At 36.3% G+C, this 20,720-nt stretch overlaps 2 protein-coding genes across 2 annotated transcripts; one reads left to right on the plus strand and one right to left on the minus strand.

The window, feature by feature from the left end:
• Positions 1 to 98: 98 nt before the first annotated feature.
• On the plus strand, positions 99 to 9,480 carry LOC100250362 (protein argonaute 5). The gene is made up of 23 exons (XM_010655709.3): positions 99 to 1,058; positions 3,943 to 4,145; positions 4,250 to 4,402; positions 4,527 to 4,660; positions 4,819 to 4,940; positions 5,449 to 5,549; positions 5,762 to 5,894; positions 5,992 to 6,108; positions 6,240 to 6,347; positions 6,451 to 6,522; positions 6,630 to 6,749; positions 6,843 to 6,993; positions 7,077 to 7,198; positions 7,288 to 7,425; positions 7,522 to 7,664; positions 7,752 to 7,814; positions 7,891 to 7,954; positions 8,032 to 8,158; positions 8,243 to 8,316; positions 8,415 to 8,509; positions 8,654 to 8,685; positions 8,809 to 8,979; positions 9,111 to 9,480. The coding sequence occupies exons 1-22, from the start codon at positions 165 to 167 to the stop codon at positions 8,967 to 8,969; spliced, it is 3,327 nt and encodes a 1,108-aa protein (XP_010654011.1). The 5' UTR covers positions 99 to 164; the 3' UTR covers positions 8,970 to 8,979; positions 9,111 to 9,480.
• An 829-nt stretch (positions 9,481 to 10,309) lies between these two features.
• LOC100245238 (splicing factor Cactin) lies at positions 10,310 to 20,066 on the minus strand. Its single transcript, XM_002264531.4, has 13 exons — positions 19,598 to 20,066; positions 19,419 to 19,510; positions 17,956 to 18,055; positions 16,820 to 16,891; positions 16,600 to 16,662; positions 16,309 to 16,449; positions 12,977 to 13,072; positions 11,833 to 12,117; positions 11,606 to 11,744; positions 11,371 to 11,513; positions 11,109 to 11,285; positions 10,759 to 11,025; positions 10,310 to 10,673 (listed from the first exon to the last, which is right to left on the minus strand). The coding sequence occupies exons 1-13, from the start codon at positions 19,865 to 19,867 to the stop codon at positions 10,554 to 10,556; spliced, it is 1,965 nt and encodes a 654-aa protein (XP_002264567.1). The 5' UTR covers positions 19,868 to 20,066; the 3' UTR covers positions 10,310 to 10,553.
• Positions 20,067 to 20,720: the final 654 nt, after the last annotated feature.

Below are 20,720 nucleotides of genomic sequence, written 5' to 3' on the forward strand. Positions count from 1 at the left end.
TTTGTACATTTTGAGAAGGATCCATCCATTGACCCTTGTGGACCCCATATCTGATCTGTCTCTGTCTCCCTCCCGGCTTATAATAAATGAACGATTTTCGCTCACGCACGCCATTCTCATTTTCACTCTCGTGGTTTGTTTTGTGATTTTTTATTGTTGTGAGTATGTCTGGGAGAGAGCGAAGCTACGAAATAGGGGAGTCGCCATCGTCGTCTGAACGAGGGCCGCAGCGGGCAGCGGAAACCTCTGCTGGTGCCACTGCCCGACGATACGACAGATATGAACATCAGAGGGCGCCTGGGGCCTTCACCCGTGACGGTGGCGGCCGACATTACGATCGGGTTGAACAACGCTTTCCAGTGGACGCCTCCTTGGCAGTTACTGAAAGTTCAGGGCGATTTGATCTCCATGACCACCACCCGACACTGGAGGCCTCCTCAAACAGCCGTATCGGTCGTCGTAGATATGATCGGGAGTCGTCAGCGCAGACATCGTATGGTCGCAGCGGTGGCCGACGACATGATAGATACGATCATCCGTCGCTGGCGGAGTCTTCATCATCTCAAGGAGGTCGAGCACGCGGACGTGGTGTCGGCCAAAGGGCTTTAGGAGGTTATTCACCGACTTTGCCGTCGGAATTCACTCCGGTAGATAGCATTAGTCATGACCTCGAGGAGCGTCTCACACTGCAACCTCCTTTTCAGGCGTCACGGCCACCTTTTTCGATACCGTCTCAACCATCCACTTCTAGAACTCCTGCGGCGGCGCATTTCTCTTCGACTGTCTATATTCCTCCGCAGAGAAGAAATCAGGCGCCGCGTCCACCTCTGACCTTGCTAACTCGTTCCACAGCTTCCGGAACTCGGGGGGAGAGCACGCAGGTGCACAATCCTACACCAGAAGTAAATGCCACAAAGGAGCCGCAGATGTCTCCAGCGTCGCTGCAAGTTGCTACCTTCGCGCCGAGGCCAGGGTACGGTACTGTGGGAAAGAGGTGTAGGATTACAGCGAATCACTTTCGGGTCGAACTCGTCGACAGAAATATTCACCATTACCATGTAAGGACACTTTTCTCTGAAACCTCTGTTTAGTTGATGTTCAGAACAAGAACACTTAAAACCTATGAAGTTTCATGTAGTTCGACTCCATAGTTTTTGAGAAAAATGTGATATCAGATTGGCGAGAAAGTTTTGTTTGAAGTTCTTAACACTTTGAGCCCCTCTAAATCATGTATACATGTTTTAAAATCACGAGGACACCTTGGGCGAGGGCGAGAGTGGACAATCTCTAAATGATTTGTGTAATTACAAAAAAAAAAGTGTGGAAGAATTTCAGTTTGTTTTAAAACAATTTGAGATGACAACTTACACTTGCTAATCACCCCAAAAATTTTCATTATTTTTTAATCTTGTCAACAAACAATCAAATCATAAGCAAGAATGACCTTATCATCAAGAAAGCAAATCACAAGCAACAATGACTGTATGGCACTCTCCTAATAAGATAATATCATTCAACACTCTCGATCAAAATGAGTTAAATACCTACCTTTTTGTTACAAAGCATACAAAGAGTTCACACCAAACTTGATCTCACCTCTTGTTGAATACACAAGAAATTTGGATTTTACCTGAAAGATGACGAATATGAGAATACGGATGAAATATACATTGAATCGACCTATTTTCTTCATTTATCCATAAGACTTAGGTTGTGTTTGTTTTTTTGGCTTTTTGCTGAAAACCATTTAGTTTTAGAATTTAGGTTGTTTGTTTTTTTACTTTTTCATGACTTATTATAAACTTTTTATTAAATAGAAAAAGCCAAAATATGTAGCTTTTTCTAAATAAAAAAAATAACACAATAATTTTTTTTACTTTTTAATACTTAATAGAAATAAAATACTACAAAAACAAACAACCTAATATTCAATACTATTAAATATTAAGGTTCTATTTAGAATTAAGTAAAAAAACAAACACCACCTTAGTTCTTTTATAGTACGCTTGTGATTTTTTATTTTTATTTTTTTTGTTCTAATAAATTTGTGCGATTCTACTAATGGTTAATTATTTAACAGTCTTTTCTTTGTTTCACTTTATTGGAACCTTTGCATGTCTGTTTGGCTGTTGAGAAATTACTGTTTACCAACTAAATTCATAGTCATGTATACCCTCTCTTGCTTTTTTCTTTTTCTTTTTAGTATTAATGTTGTGCTTAATCAAGCATGTGTTTATATATGTATGGGTTTTGTTCAACTATCTTTCTTTTGCCTCAGTTTGGCTGCTGTGAAATCGTTGTTTTACTACAAAATGCACATTTATCTCCCCTTTCCCCTTTTTTGCTACCGTGTTGTGCTTAATCAACCATGTGAGCATATATATACCCTTGTGTATATGGTTTAGCACACTTTATTGTTGCTATAATCTATCATTCCTTTTCGGGTTTTTTTTTTCTTTTGTAAAATAGAAAATGGTGGTAACTTTTATTGACAATGCAATAGTTTTTAATACCTCACTTTAAAATTTTTGAAAATAATTTTTAACAACATAAGATTAGTATATACATATTGTGTAAGAAAGTTCTTACTTTTACATATAAGTTTTTATTTTTAAAAACAAAAAAAAACAGAAAATGTATCCAAATGAAGTAAGGTATGGTTTGGATATATTCTTATTTTTTGTTTTTAAAAGTAGAAAATGATAAATCCTATATAAAATGTAATAACTGTTTGTGACTTGCAATAATGATTTTTAAAAACTATTTAGAAAATTGAGATATAAAGTATTTTACTACCTCAATTTTTAAAAATTTTGAAGGTAATTTTTTAAGGACATAGGGTAAGTCCATACTTTTTATATTGGAGCTTCTATATTGTATATAAAAGTTACTGCTATTTTTTGTTTTTAAAAATAGAAAATATATCGAAACAAGCACTAAATTTTATGTGCTCTCTTCTTTTACCACCCCCAAATATTGAATAATTTATTTTAGATAGGCAAGGAGCATATATATATATATATATATATATATCTATATATATATATATATATATATATATTTCTAACATTAATTCCTAGCAGCAAGTCAAGGCCTTAATAATAACTGTTTGAACCAATGTTAAAAACATGTGATTTTCTCATCACTAGTATGTTAACTAAATTTAGTAGATTAGTGAAATCATTAGAATTATGAATTCTAATCATTCAAAGTATTAAACTATTAGTGGTTAGCATATGAAGTGTGGCAATCATGTGTTCCATCATTAAAGGAGCCTTCATTGGAAAACAGCTTCAATTGAAGTGGTCAGAAAATAATTGATTGCATTTGATTGAACATAAACTTAGATGGAGATTATAAAAAAATTTACTGACTTAAACTGCTACAACATGGCTGATCTTTCTTTACTTGTATTCTAGTGATTTTGTTTAGTATGCCTTTTTGCATCTCTTTTCTTTCTTTTGTCTTTCCTTTCTTCCTTTGGGCATCATTGAAAGTTCCTTACAGCTTATTTTACTTTGCCCTTTTCATTTCATCCTTCAAATGGCTTGACGTTGTTTGATTTTACATAAGCTTTTGAATTAGAAAGTGGGCTCTTGTATTAGAAACCTTATGATGTTGTTTAATTTTATTTTATTTTTTTATTTCCCTTTATTATTCATTTGCTTATTTCTTTTAGTTTTTTGGTTTCTATTTCTTGGACCCACATAGCTTCTGGCACTTTAAAGACAGAAAAAATGTTTGTAGAAGTTGATCCAAGCAGGGCACCGGGTTTTTTCTGAACCATCATTTGCATGGTCTTCTGTTAATTCAGTTTGTCTTGAAGTGAGTGAATTATATTTTGAAAGCAAACTCAGTAGGACATTTTATTGTGTCAGTACCATATGCATGATTAATTTTGAACTTAATCCTTGTGTAACTGTTAATGATTTTATGATATAGGTTTCAATAACTCCTGAGGTGACATCTCGAGTCCTTAGCCGGAGCTTGATCAAAGAACTTGTTCATCTGTATGGACAGTCACACCTTTATCGAAATCCTGCTTATGATGGAAGGAGGGGCATTTATACAGCAGGTCCTTTACCATTTACCTCAAAGGAATTCATGATTAAGTTGGAAGAGGGAAATGATGGAACTCATGAAAGGTCATCTCCCCCTGCTTCAGATCCCATAATTTAACATTTTTGAATTAGTTTCTTCTTTTCTGTCACTTTAACTTGATAGTGAAACAACATTGTTTGCCGAACAGAAAAAAGAAGGAATTCATAGTGAAAATTAGATTTGCTACCAGCACAGACATTCACAATCTGCGAGAGTTCTTGCTCAGCAGACAAAGTAATGTGCCATATGAAATCATCCATGCTCTTGATGTGGTTCTTAAGGATTCTCTATCAAACAACAGGTCATATCTCTATTAACAGAAAAGATACAAGACTGTCTACTTTCTGATGCTCTTTAAAGATTGTTCACCTCCAATATTTGAATTCCAATATTAGTTTATCCATCCATCAGTCTTCTTAATGCAGATGCACTCTGTCGGGGAAGACATTTTTCCCACTTGGTTTAGGAGCAAGAAGTGAGATTGGCAATGGGGTACAATGCTGGAATGGATTCTACCAGAGTCTTCGGCCCACCCAGATGGGATTGTCCCTGAATATTGGTATTGTTTTATCCTAGATTTCCTCCCTCTTATTCTTCTCCTTTTCTTTTTCTTATAGTGTGTAGCTTATCTAGATATTTGGACATTGTGTGCATTTCTATAGATCTTATTGTAACTGAATTTTATGATACCTATAAACATCATTTTTCTGCTTCTAGATGTGTCCTCCAAATCCTTTTACGAACCAATTCCTGTCATCGAATTTGCGGCTAAATTTCTAAATTTGGAGGATCCATCAATAATGGCCCGAATGCCTCTGTCTAATGATGATCGTTTAAAGGTATTGCTTGTGAAGGGTGCATGGGAAGTTTTACAATTCTTACTTATGTTTTATTTAATTTTTCCTATCTCTGTTCTTTTCCACCCCAAATATTTGTTTCTCAAATAGGTTGTAATTATTCATATCATCATTTATGAGACCTCTTCCCATTAATATACATGGAGAGGAGGCACACTTTTTGCATTTTCCCTGTAATTAGTTGGCTAGTGCCTACTTCCTACAAATTTGGAGGACAAGAAGGGTGGTGGCCCTAGCAAGCAAGTGGACACAAATTTTAGGATTTGAAAATTTTGTTTTACCTGCTTTTTTTCCCCCAAAGTGAGGCGATGATCTGAGTGTAATCAAGAGAACTGAGCGGTGGCAAGTAAAGGAGAGATGAAAAGGCTTGACTTTTTTTAACTGTGTACATTTGATATTTTGAATGTCTACTGGTCGTATAAATTGTAAAATTTTCCTTTGTTTATTCATTAGCATCACCAAGTTTTGTTTTTCTTTTTGCTACTTCAAGTTGAAGAAAGTTCTGAAAGGAATCAAGGTGGAAGTCACTCATGGGGGACAAAGGCGTTACAAAATTTTTGACATAACAGAGCAACCAACAAACCAACTAAGGTGAGCTGCTCCTTTTTCACATATTTTTCATGTCTGCTCTTTTCTTAATCTCATGCACTGAATGATCCTGTTTTATGAGGGCATGTGGTATTATTCCATGTTCATTTGGGATTTATTTGGCAAGCAGCTATCTTTATTTTATCTTAATATAGTGACAAATATCTGTTTGGATTAACAGCCGGCATATTGACAACACCTTTTTGTTTCCTTAGGTTTACTGAAGATGGACAACAGAAGTCAGTGATTCAGTATTTTCGTGAGAAATACAATATTGTCCTTCGTTATGCCTCTTGGCCTTCACTTCGATCAGGGAAGGATTCAAGACCCATTTATTTACCCATGGAGGTTATTTTGTTTTTGCTACAAGCCCTTTTTTTGTTTTGTCATTTGATCCTAGATCTGTATGTGTTCAAATCTGATTTTGGGATTTTATCTTGTGCAGACATGCACAATTGTTGCAGGGCAGCGTTATGCTAAGAAGTTGAATGAGAGGCAGGTTGCGTCCATGTTGAGAATGACATGCCAGCGGCCCTGGCGGAGACAAGAGATTATACATCAGGTGTTAAAACATATCTAGTCTCTACATCACATTGTTTTAGTTTCTGGTTCTAAGTTGTTGTTTATGGTGTTTTGTACCTCATGCAGCTCTTCCATCTTTTATTGGTGATTATGCTTTTATGTCAATTGCAGATTGCTGATCAAGATGATTATATAAGGAATGATTTTGTCAAGGAGTTTGGAGTTAATGTGAGTGTGGATATGGCAGCCATTGATGCCAGAGTTCTCCCACCCCCTGCTGTAATTCTCTTTTTCCTCCCATCTGATTTTAATTATGTTTAGCATGACATTATCCTTCTTCTAGCAGTTCCTGACATTCTACAGTTTGTTTTGGCTTCATCAGCTCAAGTATCATGATTCTGGAAGAGAGAAAACTATTAGACCACGCACAGGACAGTGGAATGCGCAGCATGTGGTGAATGATATTTCCTTTTGTGCTTATTTGGACAGAAGTTAGAAGTTCTATCTGGTTTTCCATATTAATTCTGAATTTTTATTGCTGCTTCTGGTGGTATTTTTTAGAAATTATATCATGGTGCTGTAGTGGAGTACTGGATGTGTGTAAACTTCTCTAATTTAAAACAAGAAGTGGTTTTCAATTTTTGTCAGCATTTGGTAGACATGTGCTGCCGCAAAGGAATGGTAAACCTAACCTATATTTGTGTTCTTTACACCTGCCATTGTCACTCGTATTTTGAGAGGTAACAACACTTGAAATCACCAATGTGTTGCCAGGATTTTGCTCGTAACCCTTTGTTTCCTATTCAATCAAGTCCACCTGGGCAGATAGAGGCAAAGCTCTCAGATGTTCACCACCAGTGCAGAGTTGAGGGAAAGCAACTCCAAATGTTGATTATTATTCTCCCCGAAGTCAATGCATACTATGGTAATTGGATCTAAACACTTGCTCTGGGGCATGAAGGAAGGCAACCGGTCTTTTCTTCAGTGGGTTTTTTTGTTGTTATGCAGGGAAAATCAAAAGAATATGTGAAACAGAGCTTGGAATGGTTTCTCAGTGCTGTCAGCCCAGACATGCTAGAACTTGTAATCGGATTTATCTTGAAAATATCGTCTTGAAGATCAATGTGAAGGTTAGTCATGTTCCCTCTATAGTTTGATATTCTTGTTAATCACATTTGGCTTCTTCAATATTTTGATTATTTAATTATAATATAAATAGGCCGGGGGTCAAAATGCTATATTGGAAGACACTCTGTATGGAAGAATACCTCTTCTGACTGACATTCCTACTATTATATTTGGTGCTGATGTTACCCATCCACAATCAGGGGAAGATCAAGGCCCTTCAATAGCAGCAGTATGTACAAGGAACTTGTCGCTCTAACTTTCTAATCCTGTGGAAATGAGTTTAGATTTCTGCAGGAATTGAATCATTTAATCATATAAATCATAGGTGGTGGCATCAATGGACTGGCCAACAGTGGTTACATACAGGGGCCTGGTTTCTGCACAGCCTCATCGATCAGAAATTATCGAGGACCTCTTCAGAGTTAAAGAAGATCCAAAGAGAGGCGTAGTTCATGCAGGAATGATAAGGTAAGAATCTAAAGTATCCTATTTGGCTAGTGCTTTATCTATAGTTTTCTTGTTTCCTGATCTCTTTTTTCCCTTAAATCTTTTCAGGGAACTCTTACTTGCTTTCAAGAGTTCAACTGGCCTCAAACCTTTGAGGATTATCTTCTTCAGGTATATATTTGCCTTTGGATTGTGGGACTGGATCATTTTACATATTACTGCTAATTCTGTTTCCTTTTATATTCAGAGATGGCGTTAGTGAGGGCATGTTTGAAATGGTGCTGCTGAAAGAAATGGATGCCATCCGAAAGGTGAAGGTTCTGGTTAAGACGTAAAAGCATAGGATACCATGCTGTATTTTAAACTCAAGTGATTGTTTTCTCTTCAGGCTTGTGCATCTCTAGAGGAAGGATATCTCCCGCCGGTCACTTTTATTGTAGTGCAGAAAAGGCACAACACCCGGCTGTTTCCTACAAATGAAGACAATATGGATAAGAGTGGAAACATACTCCCTGGTTTGACACTTTTCGTCACAAGTTATTAATATGGTGTTTTTATTATTCCTTTTCACTTTTTCTAAAGGCCTTCATTTTGAGCAGGAACTGTGGTGGATACGGTGATCTGCCATCCATCTGAGCATGACTTTTACCTGTGCAGCCATGCAGGAATTCGTGTATGGCTTTCTGAATATTTTTCGTCACTGTTCTTTTGGTCTGAAGTTGCTTTGCATGAAATGAAGAATGCAGGATCATGATTCACAAATTTGTACAGGGTACCAGCAGACCTGCGCACTATCGTGTTCTCTTGGATGAGAATAAATTCTCAGCTGATGCATTGCAAATGCTGGCAAACGATCTTTGCTACACGTAACTTAAAAATTTCTTCTACACTTTTCTTTGGTTTAGTGTGTGGATTTTCTGTTACTTCTAAGGATTTTACCTTATGGAGCAATGTATAAATAAATCTCTACTTTGGGTTCAGTGTTTTAATATGTTACAAAATTGCTGCAGGTATGCAAGGTGCACCCGGTCTGTTTCCATAGGTTGGTCCACTGTCCTAAAAGGCTGTTTTATTTTTGGATTCATGAAGTATACCCTGATTCTTTTTCCTAGTATTTCCCTAGAGTTATTAACGTAGTAGCCAAGAAATTGGTTGAATTGTGCAGTGCCTCCTGTTTATTATGCACACTTGGCGGCATTCAGGGCGAAGTTCTACGTGGAAAGAAGCGGTGCCCAATATGAAGGTGGATCAAGCACAGGGCCTGATGATAGAATAGAGCTGCCGGAGATAGATCCAACTGTGAAAAGCGTCATGTTCTATTGCTAAGACACCTAATGTACTATTCTCTCTCCTTTGACCTCTTCTAGGCTTCTTTGGAACTTCTGTTTTTGATCTTTAAATTTTTGGTCTATGCTTTATGATCTCTATTTCAGACGGTATAGCTTGACGCAATTCTTATTCTTGCAGCATCATGTTGGAAGAACAATATACTGTTTTATTTTTGAGAATGAGAACAGCTTATGATGGTCTTCATAGGGCGTCTTCCTCCCTGATGGGTGGATTCCTATGTTATCCATTTTGTTGAACAATCTCATGTACCATAATTTGTAACTGAAGCCCGGGACCCGGAATTTTATGTGTGATTGCAAACTAAGACCGTTTCATTTTAATTTACAAAGGAAAATATCGAAGAAAATTTCCAAGAATGGAGGTATACAGCCAGAAACTCAAGTGGACCACTTATTTTGATTCCATACATGTCATTTTGAATGGCCAATTACATATATAGGCACAACCAATAGATGTAATCGTGTCTAGCAATAGATAGGATCGTTGATTTGCGCTCAAGACCTTAATTATATTTGATGTATCTCCTTAATGTTTGATTGAATATCAAATTTTAGTTGAGGTTGTACTTGTACAGTGCTCATTAGTTTTTTAACTTTCGGTTAAAAAGTTTTTATTTTACTTTTTATTGACTTATTATTTATTTTTTAAAATTTTTGATAGAATAAAAAGAACTAAAATATTCGATTTTTTTTAATGTTAAAAATGAACCATTACAGTCAAAATGAATCTATTAGTTTTTTTTAACCTTTTAATACCTAATAGAAATAAAATATTAAAAGTCCAAATATAATGAATTTAATTTTCTTTACCATGTTGCCTAATGGAAGGCATCACTTCTTGGTTAACCGAATCCCTGAGCTGCATCGACAATCTTTTGTCACAGCCATCGGCTCGCAAAGAGAATCTTTTATGACCCTCCCAAGTCCAAACTTCTACCTGGGCCTTAACACCACCCCCACTCCCTCAATGGGCGTTTCGGCCCTGCCTATAAGCTCCAACTTCTAGAGAGCTTTTCACGCCCAAAAATTTCTCCACAGGAACAAGGCCCATCTCCGAACTACCCTAGTAAAACGATTTCAGCTAACATGTAACGGAAGGAACCCACTTTGTTTAGCAATCAAAGTAAATGCCATACCTTTGAAATAGATGGGTCAGCAAGGAGTTGGGCATTCGGATTTATTGCTATTTCTAAAATAGATAGAAGTTTAATTTACTAATTGATGAAGTTCGTAAAAATGCTACAATACGTTGTACTCATAATTTTAGTTATCAATATTAGTTTTTTTTTCAATATTAACAGAATACACGAGTCTATATCATGCTGAATATTATTTTTTCAATATTAATAAAGTACACGAGTCTACACTATACTGAGTATAATTAAGGACAACTCGAGAAAGTAGGCAAACCTTTTTTCATCCAGCACAACTACATGGGGCAAGTTCCAGGTCGCCTCCAATAAGTTGGAAGAACTCTTTCACAATCCTCAGTTCCCTCCATGGGGCAATTGCAAATTTAGTGTGGGAAAAAAGATGGGTCTCAAAACCACAGACCCACGTCTCACCTGCGGTATCGGTAGCGCTTGAAGTTGAAATAAACATGCAAAATACCCCGTTCGAATGTGCACTTAAACCCCTTCTTATGAGAATATTCCCATTCTTTATTCACAATCCGGAATGCCTGTCGTGGATTAGGAGAAGCAACTGAGCAATCTAACTCTAAATAGCAACAAAAACAATAAAATTAGCAGATAAAGAGCACTTACAATATCTTCATAGGGTGGCCCAGCGTGAAATCTAATCAGGCACGTCTCCCCACTGCTCCCATCCTTCTCAATGGTATAAACTGGAGCCTTCGTCTTGTCCACCAGGTCTGGGTAGAAAATATTGAATTTGTATCCTTGCACAATCTTTGGAGGTGGGTTATCATGATCATAGTGAGTTTGATTGTATTTGTTCCACTCATATCCAGTATGAACACGGTTGAAGTACTTTGGCTTCCTAGGTCGGTACTTGTCATGCCACCAGTACACCTGCAATCCACATTTTATATGTTTAGAAAAATATAATATGATTTGACAAGGCTTGTAAAAAGAAGATGGCCAATATCACACACCTGAGAGTCCAGGTTTACTTCAGCACCAGAGCCAAATACTGCATCACCTTCTTCCATGGCTCCCATAGCTTTCATGACCTTCAGCTCCAAGTTGTCTTCAGATGGAGTTGGTTTTGAAGCCATTGCTTCTTGAATCCGTTTTTGCTGTTCTTCTAACACTGCAATGCGTTTCCGTTCCTGTTCAAGTACCAGGACACATGTATCGGTTAATCAAGAGATGTACTTAAATACAAATTGACTCATATATTGAGAGACATTATACCAGTATAGCTCTATCCTCTTCAGGATCAATTGCTTCTTCATTTTCGTCACCATGCAACAGCTCTGGTGAAAATGAACCAGCCTCTTCTTCTGCTTCATGAGCCTCTTCATGCAAAATGGGTTCTGGAGAGAATGTTTGAGCATCTGCATGCATGACATAATATTAGCTAACCATTCTAGGTATAATAATCTCAAAAAGCAACCTGCCTTTCAACAGAAATGACAAAAGTCTATACCTTCTAGATCTTGGATGCTATCCTCCACTTTAGGCTCTGGACCAGGTTCTGCTTCTAATTCATCTTCACTCTCTGAATGAGGCTCAAGATATTGAAGATGCTTGTGTAGCATTTTGGCATGAATTTCCTTCAAGCAAGCCTGTAATTGCAGAAATGGACTTCTTAGGTCCAACAATGAAAATTCTTCAAAAGATAATAAGCATTAAAAAAAATAGAGGTATTGGTACCTTTGCCTTGTATATATGGAGGCGTTTTAGAACAGCCTCCCAGTACTCTACCACTTTTGCTGTGCCAGAACGCATTTGTGACTCAATATGTGATTGCAATACCTCCAACTCACTGTATGTTTTCCCTTGCAGAAGATTCTTGACATCTGCTTCAATACTTGAATGCAGACCCCTTTCTTCAGCAAGCAACTCGGCAGGTGGTTCCTCCCCCCGCACCCTAGCTCGATCCAATGCATCTTTTTTTCGAGCTTCAGCTAGTTCCCAATCACAAACCACCAAGAGTGCCTGTACACATACCAAGATCAACTCTAGATGGTAACTACATTAATTTTCAAGCTACATGTGGCAATTAACATTCAAATTCCAAGTTTTTAGGTGTGATGTAGGAAACATGGTCGCCCCCATGGTGATTAAAAGTGTGCAGCTTGGGGATTCAATTCAAAAAACTAGGTAGTTTAAAATAAACTTCAAGATAAAGCAAAGTATGACAAAGAAAGTTCAGAAAAAAGCTTTTTTTTAACAACAATGGCCTAACCGCAAATTTGGGGTTAACTACCCGAACCTATTCTACCCTTCAGCTCTATCTAGCACTAGATGTTCTTTTATGGGTAGATTTTGAAGGAAAAGCAAGGAGGAAATGTCAATATAGAATATTCCTAATTATGAGTCACCAAAAGTAAAACTTTTCTGCAGTACCTGAAGAGCTACTTTTCTGCCAAAAAAAGAATAAAAAGGGCATCTATGAAAGAAAGCACTTCCCCACAAGACATTGGCACCTCCTCATAGCACCATATTAAACCCACTGCACCAACTACTCACAGAAGGGGTCATCCCAACAATTGCTTCAACCAATATTGAAACTCCATGTAGTGAATTATGATTATGAAGGTGATCTCTGAACTAAATCTTTCCCCCAATCCTTCTGTAGTCTTTGTGATTTGTTTTTGCGGGGAAATAGAACAAAACTTACATGGAGAAGGAAATCAAAGAATGATTGGCTCATATCCTAAAATACCTAAATGAACTTGGATTTTTAATGGAACTGAAGCATTTGAATATGACAAGTGGAGTACGGGATGCGATCACATTAAAGACTATAAATAGGTCAGTCAATACATATATAGACAAGGTAAAGTGATAATACCTCCCAATACTCTATATGTGTTGGTGTTGCCCTGTCCATATCTAGATGCATTTTGAGGTCATCACGGAGTTCTTCCATTTCTTTTACTGTCAAACCCTGTAGCATACATTGTCCCAAATGTCAATTTTTTTAAGCCAAACAAGATGAAAAAAATATTGAATACATTAAACATCAGATGCATGAAGAATCATACTATGACATTTATTCATGAGTGACACAGACAAAGAAAAATGATGGGAACCAAAATTGTTGTTTCCAGTGGATTAGCTGAGATTAACACCAATAAGAAGCAGAAAATTCTGCCTGACACTGAAACTACATAAACATAGTTAAATTTACTTTCTGATATGGAAACACCAGATGGAAACCACAACTCAGAGAACGAAACAATTTGCTAGCCAAATTAACAACCACAAAGCCTTGAACAATAACTCCATAAGTCATAATAATAGTTGTGCATGATTTTAAAACCTTCCCAACACTTCCATTAACCAATTCCAGTCTTAAAATAGACTATCTTCTAACCTAAAGTCAAACTTGAAATACAATTTGCATTTTTTTAAATTATTGTCAAGCTTTTCTTCTCCATGCGCACTTCCACTCTCAAACCAACTGAATTTCACCCTGAAGACAATTTAAACCTTTTTTTTTTCTTTGGTAAGTAAAAAGAGATAAATATATATTAAAAAGAGACACCAAAACAGTGACTCAAAGAATACAAAAAAAGATACACCCACCCCCACCCAGCTGGAACAAAAACAGCTGACAAAAAGGAGGTGCAAAAATTAACCCCACCCTCAATGAGAGCCTAATCAATCAATGCAACCAAGTAACGTTGAAGGACCATCTTTTATGAACAATTTTGTCTCCGACCAAAGAAAACAAACAAAAGAACTTTTAAGTCTTTGGATGGACAACACATCATTTTCAAACTGTTCCTTGTCTTCCAAACCATCCAAAAAATACATAAGGGGTCTGCTCTCCAAACTTCCCTTCTCTTCTTTCCCACAAAGGACCCGTCCCAACTCAAAAGTGTCGCCTTTAATGAAGAAGACAGCACCTACTGCACCCTAAAAAGAGTGAAAAACATTGCCCATGGAGTCCTTGTCTTAGCACAATGGAGGAGGATGCGATCTATCGATTCTTCATGCATTTGGCAAAAATAACATCTATTCGCTAAAGGTCATCCTCTCTTCTGAATTTAGTCCAAAGTAAGAGCTTTGCCCCACATTGCTTCCTACCCGAGAAAACTCACTTTGGACCGCACACAAGATTTCCAAATGATATTTGATGGGAAAAAAACTAGAGAACCTGGTTCTAAGGCTTTGTAGAGAGACTTAACGGAAAAATTCCTGCACTTAGCCTCTGTCCAAAGCACCTTATCCTCCTCATCCCACTAGGCACTCTTCCTATTGAGACCTAATAAGAATCTGCCAACCTCATCCACCTCCTAATCATTGAAAGGTCTAGAGAAATGCGGGCTCCAACTTTCCCCTCCATCAGAGAAACTCCACACATCTTTCACCTAGGCGTCCTTGGAGACGGCTAGAGCAAATAAAGTAGGAAAAGACTCACAAAAAGGTGAAGGCCCGCACCATCTATCCTTCCAAAATTGCACCCTCCGACCATTACCCACCACAAAAGAAAGTCTACTACTTACAATGTGTCACTCCTTCCTAATTGCTTTCCACAACCCCACATCATACCCATCCCTCACTTCCTTACAACACTATCCCCCTTGCTCCTCCCCAAACTTTCCCCTTATCACTTGATTCCAAAAAACCCCTCTCTCATTTGCAAACCTCCACTCCATTTGCACAAGAGAACCTTGTTAAGAGTAGAAAGACACTTCACCCCAACCCCCCTTTTCTTTTGTCTAAGCAAACATTTGCCCACCTTACAAGATGAGATTTCCACTCAAGAACCCCACCTCCCCACAAAAAATCCCTCTGAATTTGCTCTAACCTCAATCTGACTGTCCTGGGTAAATAAAGCACAAGCATGAAATAAATGGGCAAGCTAGCCAAAGTGCTCCACATCAAGGTGATCCTCCCTCCTTTGAAGATATATTGTCTCTTTCATATCACCAATCTCTTTTGAAACCTCTCCTCCACTCCATCCCAAGCAATCACAGACTTAAAAGGAGCACCCAACAGCAATCTCAAGTAAGAGGAAAGGAGACTCCCGAACTTGCAACCAAGTTCTACAGTCAAAACCTTCACATTTTCCACACATCTCACCTGGATTAACTCACTTTTATCCAAATTAATTCTCAACCCCGAAATGGCTTTAAACCACACTAAGGTCCAACATAAATACTTCATTTGATCCTGAGAAGCCTCACAAAAAACCAATGTATCATCTGCAAACAATAAGAGACACACCCGAGCCCCTTCACCACCTCTACCCCTCACCTAACAAGCCAACAAAAAACCCCCATTCACAACTATCATTTGTAGGCAACTAAACCTTAGTAAAGACAATTTAAACCTTAGTGACCACTTCCAATAACATTGTCCATTAAACCATGATTTAAAAAATAAGGTTAGTGGGACATGGTTGTCTAAACTTAATAATTACATTATTTTCTTAAATACAATAAGTTTCCTATGTACCTATTATACTTATATATAAGTAAAGTAAAAAAAGAATATGATCTTTGAATTAAAAATATCCATCTATCTTAGGGGTCATCCAACCATTCTAGTATATTCGGGCAGCAACATGAAGTCCATTCTCTTCAAAACTAATTTTATTTTTTTTCCAAAATTTTTCATATTTAAATACTAGTCCACAATAGCACCCCCTACTTCAAAGCTGGGGATCCAGGCGCACAGCAGAACAAAATGCTGCATATGGAAACAAGGTCTTTCTTTTCTAAGAAAATGAAGAAATTTGAACATGTATACAATGTCTTAATTGTTATTCTAATTCTCTATCTGGAAATAAGAAGAATGTATTTTTCTCAGGACTACGATACTCTACCACAAGCTCAGGAATACCAAGAAACCATGTCAGGTAATATTTGACCCCAGGCAAAATAAAGACAGGAAAAACCATCACATAAGATATAAACAAATTGGAGGATCTTGGTGATATCATTGAGCAGACAAAGATTCTAACTGAACTATTCGTAGCTTTGGGATGGCATGAATGAAGGTCTAGGATACTGAAAAGTTAGGAGAAAGCTAAAAGGAACATGGTTAGATTTGATAATAATAGATTCACAATTAGCAGAATAAGTGCAGTAAGGTAAACAAGTCAAGTAAACTGTTACTGGTCCCAAATGTTTAACATCAAGGCATTTCAATTTTCAGATAGCAAATATTTACCTTGAAGACCATATATGGTTCGCTTATATCCATATCAAAATCATCTGAGCCATTGAGCAGATTGGAGAGAATATCAATAGGCTTTAAACGCCCTTCGCGCAATCTAATATCTGATCTGACTTTGCTTTGATCAAAATGGAACTGTATATTGGACATGTCAGATAATTACAAATGAAAGAGAAATGGCAGCATTAACACAGCCAGAACAGCATAATTGAAAAACACATAAATAGTCATCCATTGGAAGAAACAGGGATAAGAGAATAGAGTGACAGTAGTTTAGAACCATACCTCTTCTTCTTTCTTCTCCCAATCTTGGAACTCAGCCCGAGCACGTTCTCTAGCAAGCAATGCCTGCAGAAAGCAATAAAGTTATATTAAGACATCCTACCCCAAACTATATCTGAATGTCAACCAAATAGAGAAGATGAAGTAATTAAGCCAAAATCTAGTTATCTTAATCAACAGACCCAACAAGAAGCCACTTGCATCATCAGAGGACCAAACTTACCATTTCTTCCTCATGTTGTGCCTTTTCAATTGCCCTTTCCTCCCTTCTCTTTTTCACCTTTTCAATCTCTGCCTGTAGTATGAATGCAAACATGAAAATCTGAAGGCATGCAATAGTGAAGAATAATATATAATAAAATAATTACAACATGCATATGATGTTTGCAGCAGATAAACCCAATGTTGAAGGCATTGTGTTCAAGCCTTAATGATAGCCAAATAGTGATTAATTGAAAGACCTATGCTGTCTAGAACAAAAATCAACTACAGTGAAGCCCACATTGGGATAGCAATCTCGCAACAATGCTAGTTTGTAGAAAAACCCAATACAAATTCAATAAACAAAATGGCACTCTTGACACAATTGGAAGATGTCAGTAATTTTGCTTTAAAATGGAAGGTGGAATGATGACAATATAAATTTCTGTAGGAATTTTTAGCAGGGGCTATTGTTTAACTATAAAGTGAAGCTCAAAAAATAATCCTTGCAATGCAAAAAAGAATATATTTCTCTTCCTTTGTGTGTCCTGAAATGAAATGTTCTTTCTTCATAGGTATCCCAGAGACATCAAGAGGGGATAAAAGCAAATACTCTCTTTGTGGGTCAATTTACATAGTGTGGAAAAGTGTAGGAAAAAAAGATAAAAAACATTCAACAACCATCACATTTTTCTTAATATTGTCACAATTTTCAATGAGAAGTGGAGTTTAGCAGATTGTATCAAACTTCTAATCACACAATGCATGTGGTTCTAGTCTCTTTTGGTGTGGTAAATCTCTTCCTACCGGATTTCCTTCAAAGTTTTCCACTTCCTTTTCTTCTTTTCTCCTTTATTCATGCCTTTTTACTTCTTTTATCAATACTAACAATTTCAAATGTCACAAGAGAAAGGTTGTCTGGTTAGCATAATACCATATTTTGTTGTACTTTTAACTATAAACTCTGTCTAAACATGACAATGCAAGACCACTCATGCCTTGTGTCACTAGGTACAAATAACTAGAGAAAATTTACTAAATGATAGTATGATACTACAAGGCTAGTTAAGATTATCAAAAGCTTATAAAACAGAAAAAATCAAAAAATGATTTCTGCAAATAACTCTCAGAAAATAACCTTAGCAAATCATAACATACCATCCTTTCTCTCTGTCTTTTTTTCTCGGCCTTTACTGAAAACGTGTCAAGTGGAACACCTTGAGAAACATCACGTTCAATCTTCTTTCGCCACACAAATCTGTGAATTTAAAGAAATCCAATGTCAACAGTAAAGCATCTGAGGTTATCTGTTATTATGTCAAGCCCAGAATCCATCAGATAAGTAGTTTTAGCTCATATAAGATTTGAATGCAAGTGAAATTGTTAGATTGGTTGGAAATTTAAAATAGTGAAGTTTTTAGGCTATGAACTGCTCATACAGGACTTGCACAAAAGGACAACCAACAGCAGAACATGAACAATATGCAGCCCTACCAAAGCATAATTACAAACCTAAAAGTTATAGGAGGATTATCTTTTCTTTATGTCTCCAATACACTAAAGAAATAAAGGAACTACAGTTGAAGAACTTTATTTTCAGGCTGTTTCATCAAAGGCTATTACCAGTGCAATTCTTTTTTCAGGGTTTGGGGGGTAACAGACTTCACCTCAACTTTTTTGCATGTAGCAGTCACAGAGAGACTCAACCTGTACACATTTCATTGTTTAACTAAATAATCATTAACAATTAAGCATTTATGAAAGCTGTGATTAATCCCTTCCAAGAGTGGTTGTAGTCTGAGCAAGGGACAGTCTAAGACTCATATCTCGTTATACGCATAATCTTCTCTTTCTTGGTTCTAAATTTCTAGCTGGTTAGTCCTCACAGACTGACAAAGTTTTTGCCACATTCCTTTTAGCAATTCAAGCTAGCTCACAACTCATTCCTCCACAAGATAATCACACCATCCTCATAACTGCTCCTTCACCCATTTGAATTTAGAACATTCCATATTCTCATAATTTGGACAATCTCATTTTGGCTACACTCAGTTGCGCTCTGGTGAAAGCGGAGTTATCCTAAAGAAATAACAGATATCGATGAACATAAATCATGTCCCTAGATTGAAAAATGGTACAGATCCTCACTTTATCAAATGGATAGAGTGGACTTAAATTTTTGTTTATATGCACAACTTCATGATCAATGATCACAGACAGTCTCATTTCTGTGGTTAGAGACATTGATGAAGACCCAAACATCATCACTGTGAAACCCTAGGCCACAAAGTTTTCTTTGTTCAATTGGTTCTTATGATATCATCTTCACAATTTTGTTCGATGTTAGCAAACAAGAAGCAAGACATTGTTCAGCTGGCTCTTGTGAATAATCATCTTCACAATTTTGCCTCATCTTCGGAAAGATAAAAACTACTGCAAGAATGACCTAAGAACAATCTCCAGCTCCCAAAGATGTATATTATTTCACAAAATTTAATCAGACATCTAAGATTATAATTTTTCAAAATAAACAAATCAAAATATGCAAAAATAAAATAAAAAATAAATAATAGGGCATTAAATCAATAAAGAAAAAGCTAATCCACAGAATAAAAACTTACTTTTCATTGAGATTGGCATCACCAAATGGATTTGAATCATTGGAATACCCGGAAACGGTCTGCGACTTCAACTTCTTAGCAACTCGCAACGCCTAAACAATCAAAACAATATAAATTCTTGTCACCTAATTATAAAAAAATAAAACCCTAGAAATCGATAACAAAACCCAAACACATGCTTTTTTCTGAGCTTTTTTGGCCAAATAGTCAGCAATTTCCTCTTCGGTAATGTTTCTGGAGGACCTCTTCTTTCCGCCACCATCACTTTTTCCACTGCTATCGGAATCATCCAAATGTCGCGAAGAGCTCCGGCGGCGACTGCTGCGGCTGCGTTCTCTTCGTTTGGTGGAGGACCTATCCGGCGAGGAGTCAGGGGTATCAGAATCGTCGGAATCGTCGGATCTTCTTCGACTCTTCTTTCTCCTACTGCTGCTACCGTGCGTTCCCATCCGAGGACAACCAGTAGAGAGAATGACACAAAAGCCGTCGGTACTTGGAACAACCCAAGAGTTTTTTCGCACGTATTTTCTTAAAAATATATATATAAAAGGAATGTTACGTCCGGAGACTTATGGTCGGAAAATAACCGCTGAAGTGTAATTTCGAAAACAACCATAAAAAAAAATTATTTTTAAAGATGAAATGTTATTAACATGTTCTCTATTTTTTTTAAATATATTTTTATTTATAATTTGTATTTTTAATTATTTTTTATGTTTAAATAATTATCTTTTAAAACAATCCTCAAAAAATAAAGTTTTATTTGAGAAGTATTTTAAAAAACAATTCTATAAAATAGTTTTTAAAAATTATTTTACGATGTTTTTAAAATACTATTTTTTTTAAAATAATATTATTTAAATAAAAAATTCAATAGAGATTTTCTTACACAATTTAAAAAGTAAAGGCTAGTCGGTGATAGCACGGTTTGTGCGCGTGTGTTTTTACAAGCAAGATTATTTTTCTAAGTATAATAATTCATGTTTAAGTGTTTGATTAACTTGTTGTTTAAATTATTGAGATGTAAATGGAAAAAAATTTAGCCAATTTTCCTTATTTATGTCTAAAATTAGATATGGATTTAAATAAATCATTATTTATTTATATTATAATTTTGATATAAAAAGTATGTATTTATGGGTTTTGTTTGATTGATTAATAAGATATAATATTTATGTTTTAAGATATCATATTTTTAATATGTATATATTAATACATCATTTTTAATGGACTGTCATACACTTAAATATTTTTAATTGGATATGTTGTGTTATAATTATATTTGATTTATAAAATAAAATA

Source organism: Vitis vinifera, chromosome 8 (genome assembly GCF_030704535.1).
Source record: "Vitis vinifera cultivar Pinot Noir 40024 chromosome 8, ASM3070453v1".
NCBI classification, from domain to species: Eukaryota; Viridiplantae; Streptophyta; class Magnoliopsida; order Vitales; family Vitaceae; genus Vitis; species Vitis vinifera.